Source organism: Pongo abelii, chromosome 12 (assembly GCF_028885655.2).
Source record: "Pongo abelii isolate AG06213 chromosome 12, NHGRI_mPonAbe1-v2.0_pri, whole genome shotgun sequence".
Classification (NCBI taxonomy): Eukaryota; Metazoa; Chordata; class Mammalia; order Primates; family Hominidae; genus Pongo; species Pongo abelii.
Genome location: NC_071997.2, coordinates 63,812,704 through 63,838,325, shown reverse-complemented (window position 1 = coordinate 63,838,325; position 25,622 = coordinate 63,812,704). Strand labels below are relative to the sequence as shown.

General features: G+C 34.8%; 1 protein-coding gene across 12 annotated transcripts in view; it reads left to right on the top strand.

The window, feature by feature from the left end:
• Nucleotides 1-25,622, top strand: part of APLF (aprataxin and PNKP like factor) — a 110,374-nt gene that overhangs the window by 60,083 nt on the left and 24,669 nt on the right. For 5 of the 12 annotated variants that reach the window (XM_054546059.2, XM_009237225.4, XM_009237229.3 and 2 more), the window contains exons 7-8: nt 7,032-7,387; nt 14,505-14,630. In XM_054546059.2, coding sequence (XP_054402034.1) covers nt 7,032-7,387; nt 14,505-14,630 — 482 coding nt within the window. 12 annotated transcript variants of the gene reach the window in all.

Genomic DNA, 25,622 nt, shown 5'->3' with positions numbered 1-25,622 from the left:
TTTTCTTTTTTCTTTTTTTAATTATTATTATACTTTAAGTTTTAGGGTCCATGTGCACAACGTGCAGGTTAGTTACATATGTATACATGTGCCATGCTGGTGTGCTGCACCCATTAACTCGCCATTTAGCATTAGGTATATCTCATAATGCTATCCCTCCCCCCTCCCCCCACCCCACAACAGTCCCCAGAGTGTGATGTTCCCCTTCCTGTGTCCATGTGTTCTCATTGTTCAATTCCCATCTATGAGTGAGAACATGCGGTGTTTGGTTTTTTGTCCTTGCGATAGTTTGCTGAGAATGATGATTCCAATTTCATCCATGTCCCTACAAAGACATGAACTCATCATTTTTTATGGCTGCATAGTATTCTATGGTGTATATGTGCCACACTTTCTTAATCCAGTCTATCATTGTTGGACATTTGGGTTGGTTCCAAGTCTTTGCTATTGCGAATAGTGCCGCCATAAACATACGCGTGTGGAGGCAAGCTTAAGAAATGAAAACAAAATGTTTTCTGGCTCACATATATTTTCCATACAACTTATTAAAACAAAATTTGTTTTGTATAAACTTTGAGCCCTCATATACTGTATTCTCTGAACTCTGAACATGTCAATTGATGTTGCCTTTTTTCAAGAGAAATTACTGTGTTCAGAAGAAAATCTGTAGTATACATGTTTTCCTCTGTTTATCCCAACCCATAAGGTTTGATAATCACAAGAAAAGCTTTGAGAAACATCTTAATTGATAGATTAGATAGATTAGAGAGGATTAAAGATAGATTAGAGAGGATTAAAGATAGATTAGAGAGGATTAAAGATAGATTAGAGAGGATTAAAGATAGATTAGAGAGGATTAAAGATAGATTAGAGAGGAGCAGATCCAAGATATTCCAGCTATTTGTGAGGTTTTGATGACATCAAGGGATAGATTAGAGAGGATTAAAGATAGATTAGAGAGGATTAAAGATAGATTAGAGAGGATTAAAGATAGATTAGAGAGGAGCAGATCCAAGATATTCCAGCTATTTGTGAGGTTTTGATGACATCAAGGGAGTATTACAACCAGGTCCGAGGAATGCCCAAGTTCTATTTGGCCAGTTGCTTTTCCTTCCCTTCCTTGTGAGGAAAATTTACCTCTTCTAGCACAGGAAAAATAAGGCTTGAATTTTCATGATCCTTTATGCAGGGCTCTCTGGTAAAGCTGAGCCAGAGAATATGACTTAGATTGAAAATCCCAGCAGAGCCTTTCCAAACCCCACCCTTCATCCCTGCCCAGTTTGAGTCTGAACACTGAACCTTTAGAACAGCTAGTCCTAAAGGGATAGCTATAGTGCAGAGCAGGTGAGAGAGAAAACAAGAGGCTAGGCTCACCTATCTAGTCTAATGGCAGGAGGTTGCCAGCTACAAAAAACTAACAACAGTTTGGCCAGGCCTACATTTGGATCAATGTACTTGGAAAGAATTACATTCTCTTAGGGAAAAGTAGGAGAAGCAGTGGAGAGAAGGGACAAAAATCACTTTTGCCCAACTAGACCTTGTTTCTGAGATTCTGATTCATTTGGTGTGTGGAGCCTGTGCATCAGTGGTATCTTAAACTCTCCCAATTTTAGTGTCCCTTCAAAATTAAGAGCTACCGTTGTATCATCATTGAACACCTCAGAGGAAACTGAGGCCCAAGGTCACATTGTTAGGAACCTTGGCTTCAAGTGTAGGTATTTTCATTTTGGGTATAATGAATTTTTCTACCATACGTATTAGACTATGTAAAGAGTTTTGTGACTCTAGTAACTTCTCTTCATAAGACAGTTGTCAGAAATAGTCTATATTTTTCATCAGTTCTTGTATGTCTTTCTACAACTCCTTCCCAGTTATGTGACTTTCTAATTTAGATGTGAAAATGAGGGTACTTGAATTGATTAACTTTAGTGAAAAGGATGGTTGCCATGGTTTGAGTGTTTTTATCTCCTCTAAAGATTTATGTTGAAACTTAATCCTCAGAGCAACAGTATTGGGAGGTGGGCCTAATGGGAGGCTGTTTAGGTTATGAGGGCCCTGTGCTCATGAGTGGATAATGCTGCTATAAAAAGGGCTTGTGAAGCTGGATGTGGTGACATGCACCTGTAGTCCCAGCTACTTGGGAGGCTGAAGCAGGAGGATTGCTTAAGCCCAGGAGTTTAAGGCCAGCCTGGGTGACATAAGGAGACCTCATCTCTAAAAAAAAGGTTGGGGGCTTGGCTTGTAGAAGTGGGTTTACACTCTTTCACTCTTCTGCCATATAAGGGCACAGCATTCATCCTCTCATGCCCTTCCACCTTCCCTCATGTAAGAATGCAGTAAGGAGCCTCACACCAGATGCTGGTGCCTTGATCTTGGACTTCCCAGACCCCATAACTGTGAGATAATAAATTTCTGTTCTTTATAAATTTCCAAGTTTGTGATATTCTGTTATCACAGCTACAAAACAGACTAAGACAATGTATTTCCTTTATAATCTATATTATATTATAATCTAATGAAAACTCTTGTAAATGACAGAAGGAAGCCTAACTGAAACAACATAAGTGAAAATAGTATGGTAAAGTGTTTTAACTGTCTATTGCTGTGAAACAAGCTACCCCAACTCTTAGTGGCTTAACACAACATGATTATGTCAGTGATTATGATTATATTCTGTCTTATAATTGTGTGGGTTGGCTGGGGTCAGCTGGGCAATTCTTTTATGACATGTTTTTGGCATCAGCTGGGCTTCATTCAGCTGAGAGCTCAGCTGAAGATGAAGCATCTGTGATAGCTTTACTCATGTGAATGGTGCCTCAGCAAAGGTTGATGGAATGGCTGGGGGCTGGCTGGGCTCACCTCCCTCCCTGTACCATAAAGTAGCCTAGACTGAGCATCTTCACCTGACAGCTGGGCCCCAAGAGAGTGATGTCAAAGCTGTTAGACCTTTTAAGGCCTAGAACTGGAATTGTAATTTTTGCTGAATTCTTTTGGTCAGAGCAAGTTACCAGGTCTCATAGGGTGAATGAAGACAGCAGTGCGACCAGTTCATAGAGAGGGGCCCTTGAAATGTTTTCAATCACAGAGGTAATCCTGGCAGCTCACTAGAGGAGAGATTGGAAAAGAACAAGATAAAAGACTTGGAGGTAAGGGAAGAGATTGTGGCATTAACACAGTGAAGAAATAGAGAATCTAAACTAGGGCAGTGACTTTAAGGATGGTAAGAAGTATTGGATTATAAAAGTATTCAGGAATAAAATTGTAGGACTTCCTGCTTGGATCTGGGGAGAGAGGGCAAGAAGGAGTAAAAAGCTTCTAAATTTCTGGCTAGCTGAATAGATGAAATATGCTGGCAGAAACTATGGCAGAGAACACAGAGGCAGAATGTCAGTTTTGACATTTAGAGTTTGAGGAGCACAGAACATTGAGAAAGAAATGTCTGGCTATATGAGTTTGAAGCTCAGGAGTGAAGTTGGGGCTAGAGGTTAGGAGTTTTTAGTCTTTAGCGTTAGTCAGTGTTAATGGGATTGAGACAGGACTTTTAAGGTAATTTGTCACCACAGACATTCTTGCCAGGAGCAGTTTGGAAACAGCAATAAATTACTTGATTGAAATTGTTCTAGATGGAAGTTCTTTATCTTGTCCCTTCTAGTAGATTAACACTCAGATGGTTGAGGGGCAGGGGAAGGGCTTGTTTGAGAAGTTAACCGGCTATTTTAATAGCCTTAATAATACATTCCCACCACCTCCAAACACCCAGGTCACCCTCTACCAGCTCCATGCTCTTCTGTCCCTCAGGTCTCTAACATGTATATTTACATTGTAGGGGATTTGGCCACTCTATCCTGAGTCGCCAGCCTTCCACATTTAATCCTGCCCATTTTCATCTAATTTAAGAAATAAGCAATGTGGGATGCTTAGGAAATATAGAGCTCTCTGCCTTTCTCCTACTTCTTCAAAGTACAGAGCAACTTCCATCTTTCCTGTTCCCTTACTCGTCAGTTCAGTGACTTACTCTATCTCCTGAGCTTTGTAATTGGCACAGTGCAAATTTATGTCTCAGCAAACTTACAAATTACTGCATGTAATGGATTTTGGGGTCATTTATAAATAATTTAAACCATGAATATTAAATTCTTGAATGCCAAGGGTGTACTATAAATCAATATTTCATGGAGTTCCATAAAGAGCATTATGATTTCCAGCTTTTGTGCCTCTTAAAATATATTTGAGAACCCCTGATCCATAGTATTGATATTTGGGACTTTAACATTTCTTTCTCTTTTAGAATAAATTAACATGTTAAACCTACTCCTTGTGAGGATTTAAAAATAAAACAAACTCTTCTCTAATTCATGGAAGTAGATGGAGTTGAAATATGATACTATGGATTATATTTCTTATATTTCATTTTCGTTGGTTTATTTTTTATTTTTAAATGGCAACATAATAGATGCTTATTGTCAAAAATGGAAGTATCAGAAGCATTTGAAGTAAATAATGAAAACCTCCATTTGCCTCATCCTTCGATCTCATTGCCTTACTAATTTTTTGGTAAGTATCCTTCTAACTCTTTTCATCTGGATTTACACAAATGAATGCACACATAGATATATAAGGAATTTTTTAAAAAGCTAAATGGCACCAAGTATGGATATTGTTTTTCAGTTAAAAAACATCTTTAGGTGTGTCATTATTATTTTAATGTCTGCATAGTATTTCATAGTAAGCATATAATTTATTTAACCACTTCCCTACCTGTGCTCTTTTTTTTTTTTTTTAATGTGATAAGATATTGAGTGGGATTGTTTCCTTGTCCCGGAACTGCTGCTAAGGCTCAAAGCTGGGAATAGAAGTACTAATAAAGTATCCCATGTTAAGGGGCCCTCAGCAGTAAGAACCAGCCCTTTCCCTTTATGGTTTATTGAAAGGTACGAAAAGCGATTCCCATCCCAACCCCCTAGGCTTGATACAAAGGGAATTGAGAGGCCGAAAGGTTTTAAGGTTAAGGACAGTGCAGTGTTTATGGGGGAAATTATTTCTTCCTTTTCTAAAATCAAGAGAAGAGGGGCATTCTAAGATAATTACTTGTGGAGCTTGGAAATGCCAGCAGGAACAAGAGATACATTTTATTGAACACCTGTTAGCCAGTGGATTTGCTGATCTACTCCACTGCTACCTGAACAAGGAGAAAGAAAACTGGGGAGAACTGACCCGGGGGGACTGCCAAGTAGGGAGGTGGGTTAGGATTGCCCAATTCTCACTAGGGTGTTCCAGTTGTTGGTACAGGCCAGTTCGTCCTGGAGTTAGGGGGTTGAGATTGGGGTGTACTTGTGCAGCCTGGGAGCAAAGAGCGTATGTTTTAGAGAGACATGACATGAATGTTGCCAGTGTAGCCAAAGGATTGCTTTCCCCATAGGTTATCTGTTACTATACAAGAACCATGATAAGATCTAGGTTCCTTTTTTCAAGGCAGTTAGTCAGTTTGGGTAGCATTTTAATGTACTGTTTCTTAAAAAATGAAATATCTTCTTAAGAAATTTAAGCTATTGAATATTAGGTCATGTAAAACCAGCTTTTTTTCAGATGGCATCCAGCATAAATGAGCCTTTAGTTATAAGTGGAAGCAAACATTGATGTGTATCTAGTATGTTGTTATCACATCCTAGAAATGGTTACCAGGAGAACTGGGGTATATCTGAGCATTGTTTCTACTCCACAGGAAGTATAAGTAATTAAGAGGTCATTTTTAACAGAATAAGACGAGGCTTATTGTTTGTGCTGGTGGTAAGTACAAATTACAAAGGTTCTGCAGTGCTAGTGAGAGTATTTATTTGGTTCAAAGCACCTTCAGTTTGGTTAAACTCAAAACTTTATTAAGACAAATTTAAAGGAATCCTATCTTTTTCCAAGTTGGTCAGAACATAGCTTTATGCAAAATTTTCCATGGGGGCAAAACAGTTTTGTCATTCAGCTATGGTAAAATCGTGATTACATTTAGAGGGCAGAAATAAAGTATTGCAGTAGCTTATAAGAAATTATAAGGGGCTAGGCACGGTGTCTCATGCCTGTAATCCCAACACTTTGAGAAGCCAGGGCAGGCAGATCACCTGAGGTCAGGAGTTCGAGACCAGCTTGGCCAACAGTGAAACCCCGTCTCTACTAAAAATACAAAAATTAGCTGGGCATGGTAGCGTGTGCCTGTAATCCCAGCTACTCGGGAGGCTGAGGTGGGAGAATCACTTGAACCTGGGAGGCGGAGGTTGCAGTGAGCAGAGATCGTGCCACCGCACTCCAGGTTGGGGGACAGAGCAAGACTCCATCTCAAAAAAAAAAGAGAAATTATAAGGACCGTGCATGTTAAGAACATGACACATTGTTGAACAGTGACATTTAAGAGAAGTTAAAGATTCAAATGAAAGCAAGTGTCTTCTCTTATATTTTATTTGTATTTTCTGGTTATTTTTCACTGAATGTTTGACGTGATTGTAAAGGTTTGATACAACTGTAAATTTCTTTTCTTTCCTTTTTTTTTTCTTTCTTTGAGATGGAGTCTTGTTCTTGTTGCCCAGGCTGGAATACAATGGTACAATCTCAGCTCACTGCAACCACTGCCTCTCAGGTTCAAGCGATTCTCCTGCCTCAGCCTCCCAAATAGCTGGGATTACAGGCACCCACCACCATGCTCAACTAATTTTTTGTATTTTTTAGTAAAGACGGGGTTTCACCATGTTGGCCAGGCTGGTCTGAAACTCCTGACCTCAGGTGATCCACCCGCCTCAGCCTTCCAAAGTGTTGGGATTACAGGCATGAGCCACCGTGCCTGGCCAAATTTCTTTTCTAATAACTAAAAATGTTTTAAGTTATTAAACTAAGCACATAGAAAATAGTGGCATTTAATAACTTTAAAATGTGAATCTTGAAGTTTTAAGTTTACATTTTGCGTGGATCTTGTAGTTTTGTGCTGTTATGCTCATATCTTTTAAAAAATGTTTCATTTATTTCTGATGTTTTTCGTATTTGTTTTACAGGAAATGCCACAATCATTTTCTGCAATCACATTAAGTAACACAGAGATGAATAATATTAAGACTAATGCACAGAGAAACAAACTTCCAATAGAGGAACTTGGTAAAGTTTCTAAACATAAAATGGCCACTAAAAGAACACCACATAAAGAAGATGAGGCAATGAGCTGTTCTGAAAATTGTTCGGGTGCCCAGGGCGAGTCATTTCAGGATGAGTCTCAAGGGTCTCATTCTGAGTCCAGCTCTAATCCCTCCAATCCTGAAACTTTGCATGCAAAGGCAACTGATTCAGTTCTACAAGGTTCTGAAGGAAACAAGGTCAAGAGGACATCCTGCATGTATGGGGCAAACTGCTATAGGTAAAATGAAATTACAGTAACATTTAATTCCATTATTTTGATAGCGTGTAGCTATGTAGATACATGCTACAGTATATTAAAAACCTAATAAAACCCACTGGCCTAAAGGTTAGGGGCTTTATCGTGTTTCTACTATTTGTACTTCCTCAGTATATTTTCTAGAAAATCCTTTTAAGGCTTTTAAGATACAGTGGGAGAATGAAATGTTTTATATATAGACATGCTGACTAATGTGAGGATCTGAATACTGGGGAATCCAGACATGAAAACTGAATCCCCCAGATCTAAATACCTGTTATTTAGTCTTTTCTTAAATATTAGAGAGATGGCTTCCTAAATAGTTGTTGTCTACAATATAACTATAATTTTAGGTTGTATTTAGGTGTCTTTTCTTTATATTTTTCTAATGGTGCTTTGAATCATCATGGTACCCTGTAAAACAACTGAATATAATAATCCTGGATTGATGGGTTGCTCCTATACTTGCTTCATTTATTTACACTGCCCTATATACTCTAATTTCTTATTTTGAGAATTCAAATTATAATCTCTTAGTTTTAGGCTATACTTTCATCCATAGTGTTTATAGTAACGTGTTTATAATTACATAACCCTGTTTCAGAAAGACTTCTTGCCATTCCAACTTGCCAAACCAAATATCCTAGCAATCCTTTCCAATAGTTTGTCTTCTGTGTCAATAAGACACTAGTCAGCATGTATACATATAAAACATTCAGTTCCCCCCACTGTATCTTAAAAGCCTATAGCAGGATTTTCTAAAAGATAGATATCTTTATTGTAATAGTATATTTTAACATATTCTGTTAATTTCACATTCATTTTCACTTTAAAATGTATTGCTATTTTAGCACTTGAATAACTCATATTTTTAAATTTGAATAGTTCTGATTTATGCTTTTTGAAACATTTTTGTATATATGCAATGGCTTTAGTTCCACATCTGGACCATAATGTAAAAACTTGCAAAATAGAAGTATATATACCTTCTGTTACCTGGGATTGTATTAGTTTGCCAGGGCTGCCATAACAAAATACCAGATTGGGTGCTTAAACAACAGAAATGTATTTTCCCACAGTTCTGGAGGCTGGAAGCCCTAGACCATGGTGTCAGCAAGTTTGTTTTCTCCTGAGACCTCTTTTCTTGGCTTGCAGACTGCCACTTTCTCACTGTGTCCTCACATAGCCTGTTCTCTGTACATGTAACTTCCTGGTCTCTTTTCCACATCTTGTAAGGACACCAGTTATATTAGGTTGGGCCCCACCCTTATGACCTCATTTAACCTTAATCATCTTTTTAAAGCCCCTATCTCCAAATTAGTCACACTGGAAATTAGGGCTTCAACATATGAATTTTGGGAGGTGGGGAACAATTCACTTCATAACACAATTTAAAAGAGAAAATTCATAATGGTCATATCAATAGAGAAAAGTCATTTGATAAAATTCAACATCCCATTTATGAAAAAAATTCTTAATTATATAAGAATAGAAAAGACTTCTTCAGTTTAATCAAGAATATCTACAGAAACCAACAGCTAACTTCATACTTAATGGTGAAAGATTAGAGTTTCTCCCATGATGTTGGGAACTAACCAGTATGTCTGCTATCACCACTGCTATTCAACATTGCAGTAGAGATCATAGCCAGTACACTAAGGCAAAAAAAAAGAAATATGTAGAGTAGAAAGGAAAAAATAAAACTGTAATTATTTACAGGTGACATGATTGTATAATTTTGAAAATTCAGAATCTTTTTCTTATTATACTCTGAGTTCTGGGATACATGTGCAGAATGTGCAGGTTTGTTATATAGGTATACATGTGCCATGGTTTTCTGCACCCATCAACCCATCATCTAGGTTTTAAGCCCCACATGCATTAGGTATTTCTCCTAATGCTATCCATCCCCTTGCCCCCACCCCCCAACAGGCACCAGTATATGATGTTCCTCTCCCTGTGTCCATGTGTTCTCATTGTTCAACTCCCACTTATGAATGAGAACATGCAGTGTTTGGTTTCCTGTTCCTGTGTTAGTTGGCTGAGAATGATGGTTTCTAGCTTCATCCATGTCCCTGCAAAGGACATGAACTCTTTGTTTTTTATGGCTGCATAGTATTCCATGGTGTATATGTGCCACATTTTCTTTATCCAGTGTATCATTGATGGGCATTTGGGTTGGTTCCAAGTCTTTGCTATTGTGAATAGTGCTGCCATAAACATACATTAGCATGTGTCTTTATAGTAGAATGATTTATAATCCTTTAGGTATATACCCAGTAATGGGATTGCTGGGTCAAAAGATATTTCTGGTTCTAGATCCTTGTGGAATTGCCACACTATCTTCCACAATGGTTGAACTAATTTACATTCCCACCAACAGTGTAAAGGTGTTCCTATTTTTCCACATCCTCTCTAGCACCTGTTGCAAGAATCAATATTGTAAAGATATACATTTCCTTAAAATCGCTCTGTAAGTTTAAAGCAGTCTTTATCAAAATCCCAATAGGGTGTATGTGCATGCGTGTGTGTGTGTGTGTGTGTGTGTGTGTGTGTGTATGTGTGTAAGTTGACAAGCTGACTTTATAGAGGAATAGCAAAGGACCTAGAACTCTGAATACAATCTTCAAGTGCAAACTTGAAAGACTTACACGACCAGATAGAAAGCCTTATTATAAAGCTACCATATATAATGCAGTAATATTACTGCAAGGATAGATAAACAGTAATCAGTGCAAGAGATTAAAGAGTTCAAAACCAAACCTACATGTCTGTGTTTATGACAGAGGTACCACTGAAGATCTGTGGGTTAAGCATGAACTTTCAATGAGTGGTGTTTGGCAATTGGATATTCATATGAAAAGATAATGAATCTTAACTCCTGCCTTATACCTATCACAAAATAAATCTCAGATAGATTTTTGTAAAACATATAAAGTACAGGTAGCAGAGGATAACAGAATATATTCATGACATTGGGCAAAGATTTCTTAAGCATGTTATAAAATGAAGTAATCATAATCATGTTATCCAGTTGATCAGTTGGACAAAATTAAAATTAAAATTACCCTTTATGTTATATTTAAATATAATATTAGAAGGGTGAAAAGGCAAGGCACAAAGTAGATGAGGATATTTGTTATACATATTTCAAAGAACTTGTATCAAAAATAAATAGCAACCAATAAGAAAATGACAACTCAGTTAAGAAAAGAAAATGAGCAAAAGGCACTGCACAAAAGAGAACAGTGAAATGGCCAATAAGCATACAAGAAAGGTTTGATGCTTGTTAGTCATGTAGGGAAACACATTTTAAAAGATAATACTACAGATCAGTGGTTGTCAAACTTTTAAAAGTGCCGGACAGTAAATATTTTTGGCTTCTTGGGCCGTACAGTCTTTGTTGCCACTGCTTAATTATGCTGTCATAGTGTGCAAGCAGCCATAGACAGCAGAGGCAGCGAAGATGTTAATCCTATTCAAGGTGATCTACAGAATTAATGCAATCGCTATCAAAATCCTAATGGTTTTTTTTTTGCAGAAATAGAAAAAATTATTCCAAAATCATGTAGAATCTCAGGGGATCTCAAGTAGCCAAAACAATCTTGAAGATGATCCAAGTTGGAGGTCTCACACTTCCTGATTTTAAAATGTATTACAAAGCCACAGTAATCCAAACAGTGTGGTACTGGCATAAAGATAGACATATAGACAAATGGAATAGACTAGAGAGCCTATAAATAAATCCTCATATATATGGTTAAATAATTTTCAACAGTGGTCTCAAGACAAATCAAAGAGGAAAGGACAGATTTTTTTTCAACAAATAGTGCTCAGAAAACTGCATATTCACATTCAAAAGAGTGAAGTTGGATGCTTGCCTTACACCTGTTTTCAAAATATAACTTAAAATGGATCAATAATCTGAACATATAAAACTATAAACATCTAAAACTATAAGACTCTTAGAAGAAAATGGGGGAGAAGCTTCATGACATTGGATTTGACAAAGATTTCTTGGATATGACACCAAAGCACAGACAACAAAAGCAAAAATAGAAAAATTGGACTTTTTAAAGTTAAGAACTTCTGTACATGAAAGAACGAAATTAACACAGAGTGAAATGACAACCTATGGAATGGGATAAAATATTTGCAAATTATATATCTGGTAAGGATTAATGTCTAGAATACATAAAGAACTATAACTAAACAACCAAAAAACAAATTACCCAATTTGAAATTGGGGAAATAACTTAAATAGGTATTTCTCTAAAGATAATGTACAAATGACCAACAAGCATATTAAAAGATGCTCAACATCACTAAACATTAGGGAAATGCAGACCATAACCACATTGAGATATCACCTCACACCTATTAGGGTGGCTACTTTCAAAAACAAAATGAAAAACAAGTAACAATTGTTGATGGGGATGTGGAAAAATTGGAACCTTTGTGCATTGTTGGTGGGAATGTAAATTGGTGTAGCCACTGTAGAAAACAGTATGGTAGTTCCTCAAAAAAATTAAAGATAGAATTACCATATTATATAGCAATTCCACTTCTGGGTATATATCCATAAGAATTGAAAGCAGAATCTCAAAGAGTTCATAGCAGCACTATATTCACAATACCCAGGAGGTAGAAGGAACCCACATGTCCATCAATTATTGAAGGAATAAAGAAAATTTGGTATATACATACGATGGAATATTATTCAGCCTTAAAAGGAAGGGAAATTCTGACACATGCTCCTATATGTATGAACCTTGAGGACATTATGCTAAGTGAAATAAACCAGTCACAAAAAGATAAATACTTCATAATTCTACTTGTAGGAGGTATCTAGAGTAGTTCGATTCATAAAAACAGAAATTAGAATGGCAGTTACCAGTGGCTGTGGGGAGAAACAGAAATCAGAATGGTGGATTCCAGGGGAGGAGAGGAGGAACTGGGAAGTTGTTGTTTAATGGGTATAGAGTTTTCAGTTTCGCAAGATGAAAAAATTCTAGGGATTGGTTGCACAACAATGTGAATATACTTAACATTACTGAACTGTGCACGTAGAAATTGTTAAGATGGTAAATTTTATGTTGCTTATATATTTTTTTTTTTCTTTTTATTATTATTATTATTATTATTATTATTATACTTTAGGCTCTATGGTACATGTGCGCAATGTGCAGGTAAGTTACATATGTATACATGTGCCATGCTGGTGCGCTGCACCCACCAACTTGTCATCTAGCACAGTTTAAAAAAAGCAGTAGGCCAGATTTGGCCTGCTGTTCATAGTTTGCCACTCTCTGCTATAAATACTGCCACATGAAAAAACAAAAAAGAAACCTAACAGTGCTAAATGTTGGTGAGGTTGTTGAAAAACTGGAACTCTAATAACCTTCTACTGGGAGTGAAAATTAATACAGTCATTTTGGAAATTTGGCAATGTTTATCAAACCTGAGCATATACATACCCTGTGACCATTCTTAACTATATCCCCAGGAAAATGCATATAGATGTGCATCAGAAGGCTTATACTAGAATGCTCATTGCAGTATTACTTATAGAAGTCAATACCTGAAATGAATCCAAAAGTTTATCAGTAGTAAAATGGATAAATTATAATACCATCATCAAATGGATGATGCTGTTACTACATGGTATTGAAAACGTACTTACTGCTACATGTAACAACGTGAATTAATCATATAAATATAAAAAGGCTGGTTCAAAGAAGTACATACTAGTATATATTTTCATTTAAGTTCAAAGGCAGACAATACTGATCTGTTGTTTTATAATATCACTTCTTAAAGTATGATCCAGAGATCCCTGGATGTCCCCAGAACACGTTTAAGAAATCTGTTAAGTCAATTGTATTTTCTTTTTTTTTTTTTTTTTTTTTTTGAGATGGAGTTTTGCTCTGTCACCCAGGCTGGAGTGCAGTGGCACAATCTTGGCTCACTGCAACCTCCGCCTCCTGGGTTCAAGCAGTTCTCCTGCCTCAGCCTCCTGAGTAGCTGGGATTACAGATGTGTGCCACCAAGCCCGGCTAGTTGTATTTTTAGTAGAGATGGGGTTTCAACATGTTGGCCAGGCTGGTCTTGAACTCCTAACTTCAAGTGATCTGCCCTCCTCGGCCTCCCAAAGTGCTAGGATTACAGGTGTGAGCCACCACACCCGACCCAAAAGTATTTTCATAATAATATTGTGACTTTTTGTGAATGCCTTTTTTTACTGTCATTCACTCTCTCACAAGTGTACAGTGGAGTTTCCCAGAGGCCACAAGTTATGTGTTGTTAATGATTGAATGCAGAAGCAGGCATGAGAAGCCAAATGCCTTCTCTAAAGTAGAGACTAAAGAAATTTCCATAGTATAAAACAATAATTTTTTCTTGGAAGTTAATAATTATTTATGTTAAGACATGTTATTATGATAGTATGTAAAAGGTTTATTATTGTTCTATTTAAGTCAATAAATGCACTTTTTCAGTTTCTCATTTATAATTTCTAATAGAGTAAATATCCTATATAAACAAAAGCTCTCTGGAGTTTTAATCTTTTTTTTTAGTGTAAGAGTCTTGAGACCGAAACGTTTGAAAAACACTTTTAGAAGTTAGGATAGTTACCTTTGTGCAGTAAATGGATTTAGTGATTGAAGAGAGCACATGGGACCTTTCTAGGATGTTGGAAATGTTCTGTTTTTTATCTTAGCAGAGGGTACAATATATGTGCTCATTTTATTAAAAGTTTTGCAAAGCTATATATGTTTATGATATTTATGTTACATGCTTACATACATATGTGTCATATATATAGTAATGTTTGCAAGTTGTCTATTGATATTCATGGCTTATCACATGACACCAGAAATGTATTATGTTACCGTGAGAGTCCTGTACTGAGTTGATGTCATCAACTTTATGTCATCAATTTAGCATGTTGATGTAATCTGTGCTTATGTCATCAATGTAGCATGTTGGTTTATGTTCAGGGATAGCCAGATGTGGATTGTCTGGTTTCCTGCTATATCCACTAAAAATCTAGAATATCCTATTTTTTTTTTTTCTGACAGTATATTTGTCGCCCTCCTAGGAAGAATCCTGTTCATTTTCAACATTTTAGCCATCCTGGTGATAGTGATTATGAAGGTGTACAAATCGTGGGCCAAGATGAGACTGATGACCGGCCTGAATGTCCCTATGGACCATCCTGTTATAGGTATAGAAACTGAAATGTTTGGCTGTACTCCTTTTCTTTCTTATCTCTGTTACTTATCTAGGAGAAACTGACAGCAGCTTGTTATCTCAAGCCTTTTAATTTTCATTTTTAAACTTCTGTAGATTACAGGTTTTCACATTGGTAATAGGTAATATTAGCTAATTCTGAATTACTGAAGTTACACATCTACGAGTGCCTGAAATTTTTCCTTATTTCCAACTTTCTGTAATGCAAATTAGATCACTTAAAAGCTGTTGATGCTACCCCAACATACACTTAATTCACTCTATATGTCCTAGGTGTGACATATAAATCCATCTGGGATGTTATCTCTGCATCCCTCTGATTCCTTAACTTTTACTACTCCACTATTCTTGCCAACATAGAAAGTCTAATCCTAAAGGAAGAGTAAGACTACTTCTCCTCTCAGTTTTCATGGCATCTTGTCCTTGTCTGTATCATGCACAGAGTAGGATTTATCTCATGAGATTATGTTTGTTTCTTTATCAGAACATCTCTTCCTACAGGCAGCAAGTATCTTGACAGCAAGGACTCTCATCTTTGTATCTTTCAACTTTGCTTAATAAATGAATGAACTTGAAACAAATTACCAAAGAAAGAAGTAGTGATTTCAGCTTTAGAGAGCTTTAATTCCAGACAGCCATCTTTCTTAGATAATTTTAAATACAGATTGCTGAACCTACTGGGCTATTTGAAGTTGTTTCTGTTTCTGTGATTGTGGTTTTCAATGAGAAGGCAAAGTAAGTTTCTGGGACCAGAAAGGAGAATGACTTATACTTTTTTTGAAAGGTAAGTGTTCATTATAATCAACTTTACCAATAAACTTGAAAATTTTTGGAGAAATTAACAAATTCCTAGAAAAATACAACCTTAAGAAACAGATAGAATCAAAAATTGAGTTAATATAAGAGAAATTGAATACATAATTTAAAGCTTTCCACCAAAGAAATGATAGATCTGTTTGGTTTTAATGGCAGGTTCTAACAAACATTTAAAGAAGAAGCACTTCATTTTTACACAAACTACTCCAAAGAAAGTAAAAGAGGGTGTATTTCCCAGTTCATGATGTGAGACCAGCACAAGTTTGATACCAAAACCCAGCAAGAATAATACAAGAATGAAAAATTATAGGATAAGCTTACTTTTGAACATAGTTGTAAATATCCTGAGGGGAGAAAAGTTATGAGAATCAAGTGATAAATAAAAAGGAAAATATAATATGACCAAATGGGGTCTATCTAAGGAATGCATGTTTTAATATTAAAAAATAAATTCATTTACCATGTCATCAGAATAAGTAGAAAAGCCATCTCCATAGATGATTGGAAAGAAAAAACCTGACAAACCAAAATCAACATTCATTTATGAAAAAAACTTGTAATAAAGTAAGAATAGAAGGGAGCTTCTTTAATATTAAAAAGAATATCTACAAAAAATTATAGCAAATATTATACTTAAAATATTAAAAATTTCGTTTCTGAAATCAGAAATAGACAAGAATGCCTGTTATTACCACTTCAGTTCATCATTATGTGGCGATTCAAGACAGTATACTAAGACAAGAAAAGGAAAATGGATAAGGATTGCAAAGGAAGAAATAAAACTTTGTGTTAACAGATGGTATTATTGTATATGCAGTAAATACAAAGTGGCCCACTGATGAGTTATAAATTTAGTAAGTGCTTAGGATGCTTACTGGATACAAAAATCAATATACAAAACCAATTGTATTTCTATATTCCAGCATTAACCGGTAAGAAAATAAAATTTTTTAAAGATTATAACATCAAAAAGTAAAGAGTCCTTAGGAATAAATATAAAAGGCATAGAAACCTCTATGAAGAAAACTATAAAACTTTAAATGTAAAAATGAGAAAGTGTTTTTCAGAAAGACCTAAATAATTATGAAGATCAAAATGTTCATGATTGAATTATTCAGTAGTGTCAGAATACCAGTTTTCCTCAAATGGATTTGTATACAAACTGATTCAAAATCATATTAGCTTTTATAAAGAAATTTACAATGTGATTCTAAAATGTGTATGGATTACAAAGGATAAAAGTAGCCATGACAATCGTACATAATGAAGAATAGGTGGGAGGATGTGTTATACTTTATAGTTACTAAAGCAGTGTGGTATGGGCACAAAGATAAAGTAACATGACCAGAACAGAATGGTACTTCAAAATAGGCTTATACATGTAAGGTGACATATTTATGAAAAGGGACATTGCAGGTATTGAGAAAAATGAATTTTTTCAATTAATTATAAGAGGAGAAGTAGATATTCATCTGAAGAAAAAATAAAATTTGACCCTTATATCACACCATAGTCAAAAACTGAATTTCAGATGACTCATAGTACTAAATGTAAAAAACAAAATAATATAGCTTTATTTTTTTTGTTTGTAAATTACCCAGTCTCAGGTATGTCTTTATTAGCAATGTGAGAACAAACTAATATGCCATCTAAATTTATTGTAATTACTTATTTTACAACTATAAATGAAGTCAGGATTCAGGAATTACACTTACTTATTTACAGTTAAATCTCCAATATCTAACAGACTGCTGACTTACATTAGATAGATGTTCAAGAAATCTTTGTTGAATAAAAAATGGATCCAGAGACTAAAATGGAATCAACTGTGCCTTTTGTTCCACTTTACTGTTTAAGAAGGAAGGTAAGTTTAGATAACTCAAAACATTACTGACAAAACTCTGCAGTCATCTGAACAAATAATTTCCAGATGAATTGGTGACTTCTCTAACGTAATTAAAAATAATATAGCTTTAAAAATAAATATAAGGGAATTGTTTCCTGATCTCAGAGCAGGGATTATTTTCTAAAACAAGAAACAAAAAATAATTAAAATGGAAAACATTTAATTATTTGACTACATTAAAAATAAGGTGTTTTTAATCCATCAGTACACAACATTAAGAGAATAAAAACAAAGCACAGAGTAAGAAAAAATATATTTGCAACCCACATAATTGACAGTAGCATATATCTAGAACACATGAAAAAATATTTTAAATTGCTATTGCTTTTTGCTTGGTAACATACATAGCCTTTTTGCCCAAAAGGAAATCCAAATATTAAACACATATGAAAAAGTACTCAGTGTCATTAGTAATCAGGGGCATTACACACACATGCACACACACATAAACATATAACCTTGAAGTAACTGTTTTCTCCTATTTATTCATTCAACAAATTCTTTTCCAAAGAATCATCAAATGCCAAGTGTTGATGAAACAGTGTTGAGATGTACTTGTAGAACAAACGTATATATTTATTTATAATTTTGGAACAAAGCCACCTTTCATAGCTCATGTTGTATATAATTCATGGCACTGTGGTGATGTGCCTTTTCATTTGTTAAAAAAAACGTTTTGTAATGGAGAATTTTATCCATAAACACAAGTGGAGAGAATGTAGAATAAGTTCTAGTGAAATCCACCACCTAGTTTGTGCAGTTATCGACTCATGATCAATATTGTTTCATCAACCCCCAAACCACTTGCTACCCCATCCCTGTATTATTTTGAAGCAAATGCCTAACCCCATATCTTTTCATCGCATTTTGTCTATGAGTATCTTAGGGTGTATCTCTAAAAATAAGCTCTAAAAACCTACCACAACACTGTTATTAAATAAATCTTTAATATTATTCAATATCCTGTCAAGTATCTACATTTCCCTATAGTGTCATTTTTTTAACAGTTTATCTGAATCAGGATCTGCTTAAGTTCTATATGGCAAAAGATGGCCATGTCTCTTAATTTATTTAATCAATAGGTTTCTCTTCATTTTTTCCTTGCTGTATATTTGTTGGAGAAAGCTAATCATTTGTTCTGAAGAGGATTCCATCATTTGCATTTTGTTGATTGTATTTTCCGGATGTCATTAATCACATTCTCCTGTATTTCCTAATAATTTATAGTTTGAACTAGAGGGTTGATCAGATATCAGTTCTAAAAATTGTGAAAGTTGCCTGGTCCTTTGAATATTATTTCCCTCTTAGTCTCTAAAATGTTTTTACCTAAAAGTCTACTTTGATATTTATAAATGTTTGAGAATTGCTCTAATATCTATTATAATTATCATTATTGATTTATAATTTAATTCCATGTGGTTATATAGCACACACTTTGGAAATTAAATCTTTGGAAATTTATTGAGATTTGTTTTGGCCCAGCATATGGGTGACTTTTATTGAACATATGGTGTGCACTTACATGTGTATTATCTAGTTGCTGGAAGTAAGGTTTTATAAATGTCGATTTGATCGAATGGTTATAGTGTTGTTCAGTTTTTTAATATATTTGCTAGTTGATTTTTTTCCTGTAGTGGTTCTACTAGTTACTGAGAGAGGAATATTAAAACCTTCACTATGATTATAGGTTTGTTTATTTCTCTGCTTAATTCTGTCAGTTTTTCTTAGTACTCCAGCTGTAAATTTGTCCTCAGTGAAAAAGCCATAAAAGTGGGAAATTTACTCAGAACTGTATCTTTCTTCCTACATGTTGACTCTCCAGTTTCTGTTTGCTTTTGGTAGCTATCCACTACCTTCCGATTATTGTTTTTAATATTTTTTCCAGAGTGTAATTGTTACCTGTCGGAGTGTTGGTCCAATATAATCTACTCTGTCATTATTGAAAGTGGAATCCTTGTTTTGTCTAACATAATATAACTACCCAAGGTTATGTGGTTAGTGTTTGTGTAATATCTTTTTTAATCCTTTTAGTTTCAACTGTGTTCTTATATTTAAAACATGTCTTTTATAAAGAGCATATAGTTGCTTCATTGGTTTTTATTTTTAATCCAGTCTGATAGTATCTGCGTTTTAGGTGGAATACTTAGTCCATTTACATTTTTTTTGAAATGGAGTTTTACTCTCTTGTCTAGACTGGAGTGCAGTGGCGTAATCTCGGCTCTCTTCAATCTCCGCCTTCCAGGTTCAGGCAATTCTCCTGCCTCAGCCTCCTGAGTAGCTGGGATTATAGGCACCCACCACTACGCCCGGCTAATTTTTGTATTTTTAGTAGAGACGAGGTTTCACTGTGTTGGCCAGGCTGGTCTCGAACTTCTGATCTCAAGTAATCTGCCCACCTCAGCCTCCCAAAGTGCTGGGATTACATGCATGAGCCACTACACCAACCCCATTTACATTTAATACTATTAGTGATATATTTTAATTTTTACTTTTTTGTATTTGTTTTCTATTTATCCTACATATTCTTTGTTTTTTATTCTCCTCTTTTTGACTTATTTTGGATTAAGTGTTTTTCATTCTATTTTTTTCTCCTCTGTTAACTTTTCAATAGCCACACTTTATTTCCATAGGCATCTGTGACTTATTACAATCTACCTTACTGTTGGTGCTTTTACCATTTCCCAAACAGTGCAAGAACCTTACATCACTTTAATTTCATTTACTTCTTTTGTCTTTTTAAACCATTGTTATCATATAGTTATACCTCTGTACATTAACTCACTAGACATTGTAATTGTTGTTTAAAAATTATTTTAAGCATCAACATTCCCTTTATTTACATATTTATTGTTTTGAGTGCCCTTTATTTCTTCCTAAACATCTATCCTTTCATCTGGGATCCTTTTCTTTTAGTTTTAAAAACTTCTTTGGGTTTTTCTTATAGTGAAGATCTACTAAAAAGAAATTCTTTACATTTTTGTGTGTCTGAAAGTGTTCTTATTTTAAATTTTTAAAGGCTATTTTCACTAGGTATGTAATTCTAGCTTAGCATACTTTTTCTTTTATCATTTATGTCATGCAATGGACTCTTGCATCCATAGTTTCTCTTGAAACTCAGTTGTCTATATTATTATTGCCATTATATTTTTAAATCAATATGCCTCTTCTTTCACTACGCTTAAGATTTTTATCTTTGCCTTTAGTTTTTAACAGTTTAACTAACATGTGCCTAGGTATATTTTTCTTTGTATTCCATCCTATTTGGGGGTTCACTGAGCTTTTTTGCAAGTTAATGCCTTTTATTAGTTTGAGGAGACTGCTTGGCTCTTATCAGATACTGTGTCTACTCTATTTTATCTTTTCTCTCTTTCTTGTACTCCAACTAAACATATATTAAACCCTTTGACCATGTCCCACATGTTTCTTCTAGTCTGCTGTTAAGCCCATTCAAAGAGTTCCTAATTTCAGATACTGTATTTTCCAGTTCTAGGATGTTTATTTAATTCTTCTTCTTTTTTTTTTTTTTTGGCCAATTCTAATTTTGGTGAAACTATCCATTTTTAATTCATTTTCCCCAATTTTCTACTCTTTTTAAAAAAAACATATTAATCTTAGTTATTTTAATGTTCTTATTTATGAACCAAAATTTCTGGTTCTGCTTCTTTTTTTTTTTCTTGATTGTTGGGTCATATTTTTCTGCCTCTTTGTGTCTAGCAACCCTTTATTGCAATTCTAACATATTTTAATGAAAAGAACTATAGGTACCCTAGATATTGTCTTACATCAGTAAGGATACCACCTCTACTTGGCAGGTAGGGGCTAGTCATCTCTGTCCAGTCAGAAATTTAGACAGATAGTAGCTAGTTTGGAGTTTTATTAAAACTCAGTACACTTTTGTTTTATTTCTGCTTGTTTGGCATGGCTTTTCCTGACTTTTATGTGAGAGGCAAGTCTGTATTCTTAGCTATAAAACTTTCCTTTGGCAATTTTGAGCTTAGCCTATTAGCCTACTACCCATGCATCTTAAATTTTGGTTCATTTCTTGAGGGGAGGCTAGTTATGTTTGTTGCAGATACCTTCCCTCCAGTGGGACTTTGTCTCTGAAACACGACTTGAGCTGGATATTTCACGTTGCCTTTTTTGAAATTTCAGACCCAGACCCTCAGCCTCTCACACCTCTCAGGGAAGTCAACAAATATTTCTTGGGAAAAATCAGCTTTGTGTTTGGGGCTCCATTTGTTTCCAGATGGTCATGACAACTCTATGAGAGCTCTTTCTTTGAATAGTTTCTCCACTTGGTTTAAATCTTATCCTTAACCAATACCAAGAATTGACAAATGTCTTCAGGGAAGAAGGCAGCCTGTGATTGTCACCTTACAAAGGAAGGACTGTCATTATTAAATCTCTGGAATTTTAGATAATCTAAAATTTTCATTGCTCTCACAATTCTGTCATAAAAGTGATTTTTACAGCCTATCAGGCTTTTTTTCCTAGTTGTTAAAAAGAGTATTCTCCTACCATGAGAAGCAAAATAAAATTCTTTTCAGAAGCAAAGTAAAAATTTTCTTTTCTGAAGCAAAATAAAAATAATGCCTATTCTTCAGAAGAATAAAAACAAAATACAAAGCCTTGCTTAGGATAGTAATGTCAAAAATTGCTGTCTTCTTGTCATCAGTCTTTTTAAAATAGGTCAGAGAAGGGGCTAGTCAAGAGAAACAACTCCAAAACCAATTAGCTTACATGTGCTAATAAAAACTTTCATGTCTGTAGATATGTGTAGATGTATACGTATAGATATGGTACTTTCTTCATCTACTGAACTGCTTTGTGTCCTGATTCTGGTTGCAGATAAAAACTTACATTTTTTTCTCCTGTTAATTTTAATTACAGTTCAGAGAGACTTTTAGAGAATGTTAGATATGATTGATTACTCTGCCTACTGCTTTAAAAATAAGGGGATGTAAACTAAGAAAGATTAAATGAGTTGTGTAAGACCCCAAAGCTGGTGAGATAAAACCAAATCTCTTCCCTCCTCGAGACCAGAATTTCTCCATGGCATTGCCTGACTCCACGACTGTTAGTCATGGCTTTCTAAAGTATCACTGGGGGGTTGTCTTTTCAGCCAAATGTCAAAATAATATTTTGGAGTTTTAAAAATAATATTTGGAGTTTTCAAAGTACCTCTAGATAAGGAACTTTGAAGAAATCATAAATTTTCCAGGTCAGCAAAATAATAGAAATCCTTACAAACTGTCTGTTTTCGCATGATCATTATTGAAAACATACCTAATAGATTTATTTTGTTTCATTGCTGAAACTAAACCAATGTTTAGTTTAGTTATATTATAATCAGTTTACTCTTTAAAAAATATTGATTTGTGAGAGTATATTATTTTTGAGAGTATGTTTGTGAAGTATATTATTTTTATTAGCTATATACTGTTTAGTGCTAGAAAATATGCCCAGTGTATCAGAATTATAAAATGTACTAATTTAGTTTGCTTAAAAGTGAGTTTTCATGCATATGCATGCTAGATTTTTCCTGTAGCCACAGAAAAAAATATTGAAGTTCCACAGATCATAAAATAAGCCATCAAAATGAGCAATAAATTATTATATTTAGAAAAATGGAAAGATATGTATTCCAAAAGTAGAGTTGTGATAAGCCTGTTTTCCATGACAGATGACATATTTGGAAGAGAGATGAAATTCATGAGCTACAACATGTTTACTTGCTTTTTTATCTTTAAAAATTTGCCTTCACAAAACAGTGTGAGAATTATTCTGAAGTAAAAACAGTTATTCTCTTAAGTGTAATGCTAGGTTGATTTCTTATTTTGTTATTATTATTATTTTGCTTCCCAGTCCTACCTTTTAATCACTGGAATGTGTGCAAGTCAGTTTCCTTTTTTATACACCTAGGTGATCTCAGATGTTGTATGCCATGTTAGATAATCTTACTATTATACTACATATCAATGCCTACATTTATATGGTAGTATATTGTATTTCCAAGTATTGTCTTATAGGGTCAAAGTTTTATCACTGTATCAAGTATGTAAACATAAAAACTGTATATATATGGGTATATATTTCATTTGTAGCCATTCCATCCCATGAGTAAAATGAGAAAAAAATAAGATATGGATCATATATGTAAATGTATAACATAGTAAAAATAAAGATTTCCACAGCCCTGCTAATATAGCAGGTTGGTCTTTAGAAAAGGATCTGTAATTATTAAATTTTACTTGTACTACTTATACTACAGGCATTATTAACATTTTCTATGACTTGTTATACTTTTTAAATCTAACAAAATTAAATTCAACATGAAAAAATGATAATTTGAAGGAACTAATTGGTGTTTTCATTTGAAGTATCTTGCCTGATGGGAATTGAGTTGAATTTGTGGATTACTTTGACAGTGTGATCATTTTTACAATATTGATTCTACCTATCCATGAACATGGGATGTGTTTCCATTTGTTTGTGTCATCTATGATTTCTTTCAGCAGTGTTTTGTAGTTTTCCTTGTAGAGGAAACCACCTCCTTGGTTAGGTATATTCCTAAGTTTCTTGTTTTTGTTTTTTTTGTTTTTTTTGTTTTTTGTTTTTGGCAGCTATTATAATAGGGGTTGAGTTCTTGATTTGATTCTCAGCTTGATTGCTATTGGTGTATAGAAGAGCTACTGATTTGTGTACACTGATTTTGTATCCGGAAACTTTGGTGAATTCTTTTATCAGTTCTAAGAGCTTTCTGGAGGAATCTTTAGGGTTTTAGAAAAAAAAAATCCAAAAATTCATATGGAACCAAAACAAGACTAAGCAAAAAGAGCAAATCTGGAGGCATCACATTACCTGATTTCAAACTATGAGATAAGGCCATAGTCACCAAAACAGCATGGTACTGGCATAAAGATAAGCACATAGACCAGTGGAACAGAATAGAGAGCCCAGAAAAAACCCCTAATACTTACAGCCAATTGATCTTCAACAAAGATATTTATGTTTATAAAGTGCGGAAAGGATACCCTATTCAACAAATGGTGCATGAATAATTGGCAAGCCACACGTAGGAAAATGAAACTGAACCCTCATCTCTCACCTTATACAAAAATCAACTCAAGATGGATCAAGGACTTAAATCTAAGACCAGAAACTATAAAAATTATAGAAGACAACACTGGAAAAACCCTTCTAGACATTGGCTTAGGCAAGGATTTCATAACCAAGAACCTAAAAGCAAGTGCATTAATAACAAAGATAAATAGCTGGGACTTAATTAAATTAAAGAGCTTTTACACAGCAAAAGCAACAGTCAGCAGAGTAAACAGACAACCCACAGAGTGGGTGAAAATCTTCTCAATTTGTACATCTGACAAAGGACTAATATCCAGAATCTACAATGAATTCAAACAAATTAGCAAGAAAAAACAAACAATCCTATCAAAAAGTAGGCTTAAGGACATGAATAGACAATTTTCAAAAGAGGATATATAAATGGCCAACAAACATATGAAAAAATGCTCAATATCACTAGTGATCAGGGAAATGCTAATTAAAATGCTAATGATCAGGGAAATGCTAATCAAAATCCTAATCAAAACCACAATGCAGTACCACCCTACGCCTGCAAGAATGGCCATAATCAAAAAATGAAAAAATAATAGATGTTGGTGTGGATGTGGTGAACAGGGAACACTTCTACACTGCTGGTGGGAATGTAAACTAGTACAACCACTATGGAAAACAGTGTGGAAATTCCTTAAACAACTAAAAGTAGAACTATCATTTGATCCAGCAATCCCACTACTGGGTATCTACCCAGAGGAAATGAAGTCGTCATATGAAAAAGATACTTGCACACGCACATTTATAGCAGCACAATTTGCAATGGCAAAAACATGGAACCAACCCAAATGCGCATCAATGGAGTGGATAAAGAGTGCAAAGAAAGTATGATGGAATACTACTCAACTATAAGAAGGAATGAATTAATGGCACTCACAGTGACCTGGATGAGATTGGAGACTATTATTCTAAGTGAAGTATCTCAGGAATGGAAAACCAAACATGGTATGTTCTCACTCATATGTGGGAACAAAGCTGTGAGGATGCAAAGGCATAAGAAAGAAAGACACAATGGGCTTTGGGAACTCAGGGAGAAAGTGGGAAGGGTGTGAGGGATAAAAGACCACAAATTGGGTGCAGTGTATACTGCTTGGGTGATGGGTGCACCAA